The 12,084-nt window shown below is 45.2% G+C and overlaps 1 protein-coding gene across 1 annotated transcript in view; it reads right to left on the bottom strand.

The window, feature by feature from the left end:
* The window catches only part of SLC25A43 (solute carrier family 25 member 43), a 266,112-nt gene extending 258,966 nt beyond the window's left edge, over positions 1-7,146 (bottom strand). The window contains exon 1 of the mRNA XM_078688689.1: positions 6,761-7,146. Coding sequence (XP_078544815.1) covers positions 6,761-7,032 — 272 coding nt within the window. The 5' untranslated portion in view covers positions 7,033-7,146. The remainder of the gene's footprint in view (positions 1-6,760) is intronic.
* Between the last annotated feature and the right edge of the window lie 4,938 nt (positions 7,147-12,084).

Genomic DNA, 12,084 nt, shown 5'->3' with positions numbered 1-12,084 from the left:
GGCATAAGGCCGGGGTATCATCCCTGATCACTGGCGTGGTCACTGTGGCTTGCTGTCTGTCTGTTGGGACACACCGTGAGCAAGTTAAGTTTGGGTGCTGCACAGGTGGTGTCCACAGGTGAGGAGAAGGGTTCCACATGGATTGGCATGGTGGACCCTGAGAGTATGGATAGATTGAACTGGGTTTAGGACGGCGCAGAACAGGACTGCCCTGCTGTGTGGGCTAGTTTCCGTGTTCTATCGCCTTAAGCAGGGAATACCATCGAGGTATCGTTTGGTCTACCCTGGCTTTAGGCTGGAAGGGGGTTGTGTTGGAACTGGCCCTTCTTGCAGGGTCATCCTCAAACTTTTTGCTTCTTCCTCCCTTATTTTTCCTGACCCCTGGCTGTTGGCAATAGGACTCTGCGCACTTTACCACTGCTGATCAGTGCTAAAGTGCATATGCTCTCTGTGTAAATTGTATTGTAATTGGATATACACGATTGGCATATTTGTATCACCATGAAGTCCCTAGTAAAGTGCACTGGGTGTGCCAGGGCTGGTGAAGACAAATGCTACTAGTGGGCCTGCAGCACTGATTGTGCCACCCACATGAGTAGCCCTAAAATGGTGTCTCAGGCCTGCCACTGCAGTGCCTGTGTGCAGTCTAGGAACTGCCATGTCCTCCTGGTCAGTATCCCCACTGAACGGGCCAAACCCTTCCCTTTTTCTGCACATTAGTCACCCCTATGGAAGGCCCAAGGTACCCCACTGGGCAGGGTGCAGTGTATGTGAAAGGTAGAGCATGTACTGGTGCAGATGACATGCTCTGGTAGTGAATTACAGTCATTTTCGTTTTTCACTATTGTAAGGCTATCTTGCCCCATAGGCTATCATGGGGGATGCTGGCTACAGTGGCTACCAGCATATCTTCCCATAGAAGCAAGATCGGACGTAAAAGTCTGGTATCCCTGAACTCAGAATTTAACAAACATCTTCTAGGAAAGGTTGTTTTTAAATCCTGTGTTTGAGAACAGCAATTTTAGAAAGTTGCTGTTCTCTTGTCTGACCCTTCTGTGTGCCTTGGCCTGTTTGTGTATTGACTGTCTGGTTTGAGAGTGACAGGGGCTGGGGATTCCCCAGGAGGCTGGCTGAGTCAGCCCTAGGCTGAATGACTGCATTTTCAACTTGAGTGGTGGGAGGAGATAGCACCTGGGCCTGAATAGGGCTGTGCCTGCCTTCCACAATGCTGGCTCCACCCCCTGCTGGGCGGCGGACGACCCTGCCCCTCACTCTGAAAGGAAAGGAGAAGCCAGGCAAACAAAGTGCTCAAGCAACACACAGAACTGGTTCAGACCGGGCTCAGGGCCCACTTGCACAAAGAGAACAAAGACTTTTAGGGGTATAAGTACAGGAGCCCGGACAACAGAAAATTAGATCATCCTGGAATCAAGAAGGAACCTCTGCCAAGGAGAAAGCTGAAACTGAAGAAGGAAGACTGTCCTGCTGTTGCTCTGCTGGACTGACCTGCTGTTGCTTTGCTGCCAAGGAGAGGGGAAGGACTTTGCTGTTGTGCTGTGTCCCCTGTCTTGAAGGAATCTCCAAGGGCCTGAGAAGAGCTGGCTCCCTGTTCTGAAGTCCCAGGAACAAAAGGACTTCACTCCCAGCTTCCCTGAACTCTGCTGAGAGTTCTGTCCTTCCTAGAGTGCTTGATCCAGTTGTGGGACCTCTGGAAGTTGTACCTGTGCTGGGAAGCTTGAAACTAAGCTTGAGAGACTTTTGCAATTGAAAAGGTATCGCATCGCTCGCTGCGAAGCGCATCCCCGACAGTGCGAGGAAATTCCCGCCGCTACGAAGGCCGAGATTGTCGCAGCGCCTGTTGCCGCTGCCAGAGCCGTCACATCCTTCGTTTTGCGAGACGCACCAGACCGGTGCGGGAAAGTCTAACATCGCTGCGAGTGCTGTCGCAGAGCCTGTCGTCGCTGGGTGAGGTCGCCGCACCGCTTGCTTGCGGACCGCATCACGTCGCTGCGAGTGTCGTCGCAGAAGCCATCGCGTCGAGGAGCTGCGAGAGAGAAGATCACCGCTGGTCCGCGCATCGTCGCCACGGAGATCGTCGCAACTCCAAAGACCGTCAGATCGTGCCTTTGTGAGAACAAACTTCCTACAGAACCTCCGCACCGGAATCCATACAAGTGGCCTTCCTCCCCATAAAGACCGGATTCGTCGCAACATGCCCGCTGCTGCAGCGGGGCTGTCGCAAACGCCTCCCCCGGGTCTCAGGAGCAATGCATAGCTTGTTTTCCACCGCACCAGTTTCTGCTTTTGGAACTTTGTCGCAACTAAAGGTACTGTGAGCTAAACGTGTCGCAACTGTGAACTTTTCACGCAACTGTGGATTATTTTATCGCAACCTGAAGAACTCTTTTGAAACCATATTCTTGAACTGTCTATGTTGGATTTTTGTCGTTTTGGTCTTGTGTAGTTTAGATTAAATACCTTTATTTTTCTAAACTGTTGTGGAGTCAGTTTGTGGTGTTTTCACTGTGTTACTGTGAGTGTTGGTACAAATACTTTACACATTGCCTCTGGTTAGCCTAGACTGCTCGTGCCAAGCTACCTAGAGGGTGAGCAGGGGTTATCTCAGAGGGTTTCCTCCTTACCCTGACTAGAAGCAAGGGTCCCTATTTGGACAGTGGTACCTACCCCTGCCAACTAGAGACCCCCAGTTCTAACAGTAGTAATATAAATATTCACAAATATTGTTCCCCGGGCAATACACTCTTGTACAGGTGGTTACATCTCAAGTGGAACACACAGAGCTAACATCCTATGCCTATCAAGGGGTGTTTTATGACAATACACTCCTCCTAGCTTTATGAGCGAACCAAACTGGAATCTCATTTTGTTTTGTGGGAGCTTTGCAATAATGCCATTAACCTTCAATGGGCATATTGCATGCTCTGCTGGATGCAGTTGTTGTGCAGAACCAGGAACAAACGTTTGATGCAGTAAACTATAGAACATACTTTTGTAGTCTCCTGTAAATGCTCACTATCTTGCTTGGAAAGTGTCTTACTTCTACAACTGTCATACCGGCCATTTCACGATACGGTATATTCCATAGGTAATATGGGCGAGGGGCCCTATCATTACTTAAGGGACCCATTATTATATTCTGACCTACATGGAGTAGTTGACCACCAAACCTTGCTTGATGTTCTGGAGATCCTAACTAAACAATAAAGTCACAAAAATTAGGCTTGCAGCAGCTCTATATATATGAAAGATTTCCGTATTCTGATCTACATCATCAAACAACACCCATTTGTGACAAACTTCAAAAGATATGCAGCTTGTACATTTACAACAAAAGTTATTCTACGTCCTCTGTTAGGGAAACCGCTAGCAAAGAGTTGTTGTGTAACTGGTACCTTAAAGTGAACTCCTATTGAATGAGGTTGTTGTAGCATTATAAAACAAATTAAAAACATGAAACTCAAAACTGAAAAACAAAACTGGGTATAACCTTTTTTTAAATGAAGCACCTAACAAACCCACAGCAAGAAGTGCCTAACTGAACTGAAGGTAACCAGTATTACAACACACATCTTCGTTAATGGTAATAACTTTTTATCTACGGTGTATCATCTATAACCACTCATAAGGTGTTACTCGAATATGGATTTACCTTGAACAAACAAAAGACAAGAGGAATTTAGCAAAACAGATACAGTTGGTTTAATTAAACACTGCGGCCGTGAGTACAGCATACAAAAACAACTGTCTCAAAGTACATTCAATTTGAACGCCATTATATACATTCCTTGGAGCATCATAAAAAAATTCACAAGTCTTGTTCCTGCCAAGTTGCTAATACTGCCATGGCCAATGGGGTCCTATTCTGCAGTTCCACCCTGATCGTAATCGAGGTGGCGAAGAGAATTTCTGAGGCCCCGGGACACTCACCGAGCAGCTGGTCATTGGTTACCTCCTGTATGTTGAGACTGGGCCTAACGAAGATAATCCATGCCCACATCGCGATCACTTGGCCGGTAGCCAGCAGTACCCCGTATCTGGGATGTACCTCCATGGCCTCCAAGCAGAACAGCAGCTCCTTTTGGGGTTCCATATCACGGTGGCCCATCTGGCAGAATACAAACTACAGGGGCAGCCGTAGCTTCCGACCCAGCAGTTCCGGCGCACTAGCAATGATTTTGAGTACAGCGTTATTGTAGGCCGTCGGGTCAGTGGGTACTGCCCTTATCGGCCTGTCTTTGTGCTGTGGGTGTGTTAAAGACAGGAGTCTTGATGGGGTAACCCCAGGTGTTGAGCAGGTCATTGCTCCATCTTCTGAGAAATTAATGGTCATATTTAGTTTGCCCATGAAGTCTCTTAGGAAATTATCTTGGGATGAGGGATGGTTTATTACCTGCCTCTTTACACGGCTGCCTTCCAAGTCTATCTCCAGGGGTTTTGTGATGGGGACCCTCATAACCGTGCTCGAGAACCCCTTCATGTTCATGGAGACTTTGGATAGGGGGATGATCCCTTCCCTTAAACATGACTTTGTCGCCTCTGTCTCAATTTAGAAGCTGGAAGGTGTTATTCACCCAAACTGTTACAGTAGGTTCTTCCTCAGACTTTTGGGTCACTGACAAGACAGGGCATGTGAGGGAGGGTATTCATGTCACCCACCGGACGCAGGACTGGCCCATATTGACCCTGTGACTTGAAAAGCGCATGGTCACTATTTGTGTTGTGTGTGCTTTGTCCTGATTGGCTAAGTGTTTCTAACTTCATGTGGCATCTAAATGTATGGTGTTTTGGGAATACGCACCCCTGCCACCATGTGCGCTTTATTGGAGCCAAACTCCCCGGACCATTGTGGTGTTGCTACCTATCTGTGGAATTTATCTGGGTTTTTCCTGTTCGCGCATTTGTTCTGCTGGTTACGTGTCAACCCACCTATGATTTGTCAATCAGTTGCCTCGGGCCTAGGTCCACATATTTCTGACTTGGGGTTGATGGAGAGGTCATATTGGGTGAGTTTGACAATAGTGATTTGATTTAGGTTTTATGCGCACATGTATCATTGCGTACATCAATATTACGAAAGGTCTAGAAGAATATGCCACATGCAGGGTATGAAATTTGAATTTTCCTGCTCAGATCTGTTCTTGTCAAACCAAAAGACTTTGGTGTAACCTCCTCCAATGGCCATCCAACTTTGAAAGGACTTTGTCGGATACAGCCTTCAAACTTGCCATTCTCGGAGATTTCAACTTCTATAAGAATAGACTAAGTTAAAAGTTAAAAACTTTGATTGGGATGACCTGCTTAGTGTATCCGCTTCATCGTGGTTGAGCTGAAAAGGCACCTAGGTTGCAGTCAATCATGAACAATAACTTCTGAATGGCCTTTACTTTTTCTTGGTTCTTTTTGTCTAAAAAGTTCAAAAACTCATAGTCCCAGTTCCCCTTATTGGATTTTAGTTGTTTTGGTGTCGTTTTTCTTACACTTTTTTCTTAATTTTTATAAACTGGTCGTGGGATTTTTATTGTGCTGTATTTTTACTTTGTGTCATTTCAGCTTTGCTAAACGCTTCACACATTTTTCTAAGTTAAGCCTGTCTGTTGTGTGCCACGTCTACCACGTCTCATGTCTGAACAACACAAAAATCTAACTAAAATGAATACTTGGGTCAGGCAGGGTGCTGCAAGTATTTAGTGTAAATTATATGTTCCACTGATTTGTTAGTGAAGGCTGCTGCTGGATTAAGGAATTCTGCAATAATATTCCTCGCGTTTGGTGCCTAATTAGCCTCTCTAAAAAATATTTGTAGATTAAACAGATAAAATGTATTTAAAAGTTGGGAAAAAAGTAAAAGTTTTGGAGCTGCCTAGTGGCAGTCCCTTTGCAAAGTGTACCTGGTCACCAGAAGGGTAGTGACTGCTCTAGTCATGTGTTGAAACTGGTGCTAATGAGGTGGCACTTTTGCGTAGTCAGTATAAATGAGATATACGTTTTACAGTCAGGAACTGTACTTCTCTGTCATGTGGGAAGGAGGGGAGAGAAGCGCCGACGAGTGCCATTACATATGATAAGGACTTGCACTTCCTGTTACTTGCGGGGATGGTCTTCCTTCAAGGGACATCTCTTACCTGCACGGAGTTGTAAATTCATTGTGATAGACAGGACGCGGTGCTTGCGACAAGCAAAAATAAGCATTTGTGAATGCATTTACTTGCGATATATATGTATATAGAGATAACTCGAACCACTAACATATGTAGTAGACCTTTGTACTCACTACCATTCCTATGTGATTCTTAGAGTTTATCCATTTGGATCTCTTCCTTGAGTGACTTTACAACTTGTACATTAGCAAAGTTTTTAATTTGTATCTCTTCCCTGTGTGACTTTACAACTTGTACATTTGCAATCTGTTCTCCTGTTTGTATCTTTTATGTAAGTCATGTAATCCTAAATCCTTATGTATCGCAACTCTTTCTTTTGTAAAGCGCTCTGACACCTTCGGGTAATGGTGACGGTCGCGCTATAGAAAATCGCATTAAATAAATAAAATAAAATAAATTTAAGATGTGTTCCCAACTGAGATAAATAAATGCGTATGCATGCAATTCCGTTTCCTTGTGAAGGAGGTAGTTTAAATGAACAGCACTTGTCGCACCTACTGCTTTGCAACAGGCTTGTTTAGCGCACTGTATTCGGATTAGCTTGCACTTTGCACTGGTGACAGTGAGAGAGCTGCACTTACTTGTGATACGCAGCCAGCTGAACAGACCTGTAAGGAAACAAGCGGATACAGGCGGTGAAGTTCCCCTTCCAAAAAGCCTTGATCCCCTCTGCCTGGTAGAGCAGTGGGAAAGTCCGCAGGAAACCCTCCTTGCTGTGGAAAGTGCCCACCTGGGTCAATACTTTCACCACATCGAGGGGAGCAGTGACAGTCCGGCTGAGCACCCCCGCCAGCCCTGCACACATGGAGGTCTGCAGGGAGGTTAGCCTGGTATCCCTCTTCAGGGTTGCCATGCTTCCTCGCTGCCTTTGATCCTTTTGACAGCAACGCGGGAGCGAGGCTGTGCGCACGGGCACCAGAGCCCAATGTTAGTACACATAAGATGCCGTCAAAAACATCATAGCACTGCGCATGCGTCGCTCCCCTGCCACTTTATGATCACAGTACTCGAAGCGAAAGTAATGGCTCAGTCACTACATCTGATAAACACTGAAGAAGGACGAGGATGGCAAGCTTCCTGTGCGCCTGTTTGTCAGCCATATTGAAAGATACATTTTCCTACTACAAAAATAGACCTCAGCTCAGTGGAAGTAACTTTCTTTTCGCCTGAAACGTGCTTAAAAGCATTTGTAAAGTATTCGTTACGTAAACAGCGATATGCGAGTGCTCGAGAAGATTTGGTACTTACTTAGTGCATGTAACAGAATGTCCAGACTGTGCTAGTCAATTGTATTTACATATATAGCGCTTACTACCCCATTGTACCAAGAACTGAAAGCAAACAATCAGAAGACCAAAAGTACTACCCTGATGCGTAGAAATATATATATCAGAATGCCCAAGCCAGACAGATCGTCAGGGTGGGAGGCAAAGAAGATTGCCTGGGAGGAATAATCCTCGCCTCCGCGTCCTTAATAGAATTGGAACTTTCCTTTGTGCGAACTAGGAAATTTCTCATTCTATGTCAGGAAGCGGAGGTGAGGATTATGCCTGTTCAAAGCTTACTTACCACCAACGCTGCGGCTTCGTGAATTGGTTTGAAATAAAACTTTTTAAAAGTGGATTCTGAAGACCAATCAGCCGCTTTCATAATGTCTTCCAAGCCTGCCACCTACCTGGACAGCTTTGGAAGCCATAGCCCCCCTAGTAGAATGTACACCATATTCCCTGATGTCAATGCCGGATTCCGACATAATCCATTTGACCCACCTAGCAATGGTTGGAGAGGATACCGCCTTGAACGGTTTTTTAATGGCAATCAAAAGCTGCCGTTCACCAGGAGGTCGAACCTCCAATGTCATATCCTCGTAGGATTTCAAGCATCTGACTACACACAATTTTGGAGAATCAGGGAAAGCAGGATAAGTTACTGACCTTGTACTCAATTTAGTTCTCCTGGAAATGTTAAATGTAACCCCCTCCGGGGTAAAAATCAGAGCAGTAATGTCAAGCGCTCTGACATCAGACACTCTTTTGCAGGAAATAAGACAAAGGAGCATAGCTAACTTAGCCGAGATCTCCTTCCTGGACAGAAATTCGTTATCTTGCCAAGAAGTCAGTAAACAAAGAACTATGTTAACATCCCAAAAACCCGCATACCGAGGCTCTGGGGGCCGAGAAAGTCTAAGCTTACAAACCCAGGGATGTTCACCAACTGGGGCACCATCCACTAAAGAATGACTAGCTGAAATGGCCGACCTGAAGGAATTAATGGTGCAATAAGCCAAACCCTGTTGAAAAAGGTCCGCCAGGAAGTTAACTACCTCAGTAAAGCTGGCCCCCACGAGATCCTGGTGTTTCTCCACACACCAACGAACCCATCTCTTCCAGGCAGATCTGTACCGCTTGGTAGTACCCGGGGCCTAGGCTTGCTGGATAGGAGCTCAGCGTCTCTCGAAAGCGAGTTGTCAGTCCATCGTCCCCTGAAATCCTCCATGCCATAAGATGTAGATGCACATTTTGCGATGCAGGGCGCGCAAGGAAATTCGTTTTCTTAATTTAATTGTTTGCTTACCTGCAATGATCCATATTCCGGTGTTTACCACCCCCAACCCTGCCTCTCCCCCCCCCCCCCGCCTGCCTGCCCCAGGGAACTCCCTCCACGGGCCACAGCTGGATGTTGAACACCTGGAGAACACAGAATCCCACATTCATAGAATGGTAAGGAAGGGAAAACAGAGCAGTACTTGTGTAACTCCACTACCACGAAGGGGAACAGACAGGGGGGGGACAAGAAAGATGCAATATACAGAACTACACAAGTAGGAAGTCATGCAACTGCTGGAAATGTTGCTAAGCACTTAATGCATGCTGCAGCTCACCTAAACTACTCTCTCTACCTACAAATCCCTGTAAGTGGTGATCGTAATCCTGAAGTGACTTCATGTACACAAGTTAATAGTCTAGCTCTTATTAGTGTGGCTCAGGGGTTAGAGGCAGCAGACCCGGAAGCTGAGATCGGTCCTGGACCAGGGTTCAATTCCCCGCCTCGGCGGGTCTTGGGCTAAAAATTCCATGGACTCGATAATTCTTGCTCCGGTGCCTCCTCGACTCACGGGTTCACACTCTGCGACTCTGGGCAATAGCTTGCTTAATCTCCACAACGGCCCCTCGCGGCGGGATGCCTGACTTTCACCTTGTGGATACCCTGCTATCTCACAGGGGAATACCAGGAAGGGTTCCCTAAGCAAGCGCCGGGAAACCCACTGCGGGTAGCTGTGCGCTATATAAGCTCAACTACATTTACATTTACATTCCTAGATCCATAAATCTTTTCTCCTCCCCTCCCAACCCAATTTATGGCCTTTTATTCCTGATAATACCTGGGACTTGTAGTTTACACGATTTCTTCCTTCTCATTCTCTGAAATTTTCTACACAAGGTCTCTTAAAAAAAATTCCCTGAATTTCAGATCTTTCTGCTGGCTTATCTAACAATGTGATGGTCTCACTTGATTGCCTTGTTTGGAAACTGCATGTCCACACATATCCTGACTACAACGGGATGTCCTGTTTGCATTCTATTACTATTGGGATTACCCAGGGAGTGGACCCCTCTACTTTCTTAATGATTCTGGTTGCTTCTAAGGCAGGGGTTTTCAACCTTATCTGTAATCAGAGCTACTCATGTTCAATGAATATCATCCCAAGCTACTGTTATTACTATTGTAATAGTGAGCATATCAGACAAGTTTACATTAGCGACCACCCTATGCAAGATTACTAGCAGTGATCACCTCAGTGCAACAGACAGGTTTGTCACCATAATGTAAAAAATAAAGGCTTTATGAATTTGAAATGCCTCTGTATAGGCAATACATAACAGCCATAGCTATAATACACCTGGTACTTAGGTAATAATGTGTGATAAGCCTCCTTGATATAGCGCTCAAATATCATCTTTAAATATTGATGAAGCAAGATTTCGCATATTACGCGACTTGCTGAAATCAAGAACCTCGATTCATTTATAACTCTGTAATCCAATTGTACGTCTTACTAATTTCCTTTATTTTTACTATATACATGTATCTTAGTGATGCTTGCTTATGTGTTTTACTAACTTCGTAACCCTTGTCCTTAAAATGGCCGCTGCTTGGGAATTTACTACTGCGCATGCGTTAGTCACACTCACGTGACGTGATGTAGTCGCAGTTGTGGTGGGAAAATGTGCGCATGCGTATTTGCCTCTAATATGGCTGTCTGAATACTCACATGGTGAAGCTTGCGCAGATACTCTCGTGTTATTGTCTGTTGCACTAATTCCTAATGGCATAGTATATTTTTATAGTAAGAGGTATAAAGTAACTACTCATGATATATTGTGAAATCATTTATTTCTATGTTTTAATTTGTTTTTCGCTTACTTTCCATGTACCGCGATAATTGGGGGGTCTGAGTGAGCCGAGAACCATCTTGAAGGTCCTTTCTGCGCATGTCGCATAGCCAGGGGAAAGTCAGCCTTGAACAGTGGAACTCAGCCAGCTGGCAGAGACAGTCAAAATGCTCCTGAGAAAATGACCTGCGACCCAGCAGGACGGAGTTGTCTGTACCCAAATTGAAACATTTGTTAATATTCCATTGTATTCCACTGGCTTGTCTCATGAGAACCCCAAATTCACTAGGCGGATCCTTAGAATGCAAATATGAGCTTGTAGAAGTAAATTCTGATTGGTGTGCTGACCTATCCTACTTGGGGACCAATCGAAATTTGGGATTCTGACACTTTGCAACATTGGGGGGTGGTATACTGACCCAAAAACAGTATAACTAGCCTAGGTTCAGCTAGAGAAATTGTCCGACTTGTCTGAATAGCTGACCTGTCACTGACCCAACGCACTCAATAGGTGACTGAATACAGAGCGCTGCGGAGCACTCTGTTCGAATTTGACCTTAGAATTGAAAAGGTTTTACTAAACCTTAAGTGCTGGCGGAGCACTTTGCTGGGGAGTTCGCTAACCCAATCGGGGTACTGACTGATAGCTGCAGAGAGGGTGGAGCGCAGGCGTTGCTTCCAAACTGCGGGTGCTGGTCGTGTCCTGGTGGTCCTGTCCTGATCCTAATCTGGTTTTCCTGTCCTGTCCTGGGGTGTCCAATCTGCACCTGCTGTCCCATAGATGCCTGTCCTTCCTTGGGGTATTTCCTGTCCTTGACTGATCCGTGGCCAGGGTTGGTCTGCACACCTTTCTAGGTAAATATAGTGCGAAAACTCTTCACTGCATCTTCTATTTTTCTGTCTTTGCTTTAATAAAGACATTCCTTTGCATATGTTAATTTCCATGCTTTCCGCAACCTACTATAAAGTCATTCAGTATATTTTCCTTAGCATGTCCCTATGTTTCCCTACCTTTTAGAACACATTCTCTCCATACTGTTTATGAAACATAACTGTGGTATATAAAAATTTCTCCTAAATCTGATTTCGCGTTAAGATACTAGAACTATAGCGTGTTCCAATTTTTTCCCCCTCCTATAGATGTATAGGATTAACTTTCTTGTAGACTCATAAATGGTTGCCCTGACACTGTTCCTCTATGGGTATGTTCTTTTCGTTATCTTGATTATTGATTGCCTTCTAACTGTAAACTTGCTAATTTCCGAACCTGATTTCTAGATAAACTTTTAAAACTTCCCAGTTGTCTGTGATCATTTAATGCAGAAATAGAAATAAGTTGGGTTTTGTATTTTGCCTGCCTTTCTTTTACAGCTAGCTCCCTGATCCATTGTGGATCTTAGGTACCTGCAACGGTTGATTGGTAAGTCAGGTACAATAGAAATAAGTAGGAAGGAACCAGGGTTACTGGTAGTAAAATTGGTAGGTCACCCGATTAATGTATACGATAAATT

The sequence above is a fragment of the Lissotriton helveticus genome, chromosome 4_1 (assembly GCF_964261635.1).
Source record: "Lissotriton helveticus chromosome 4_1, aLisHel1.1, whole genome shotgun sequence".
In the NCBI taxonomy this organism is placed as follows: Eukaryota; Metazoa; Chordata; class Amphibia; order Caudata; family Salamandridae; genus Lissotriton; species Lissotriton helveticus.
This window is presented reverse-complemented; position numbering and strand designations above follow the sequence as displayed.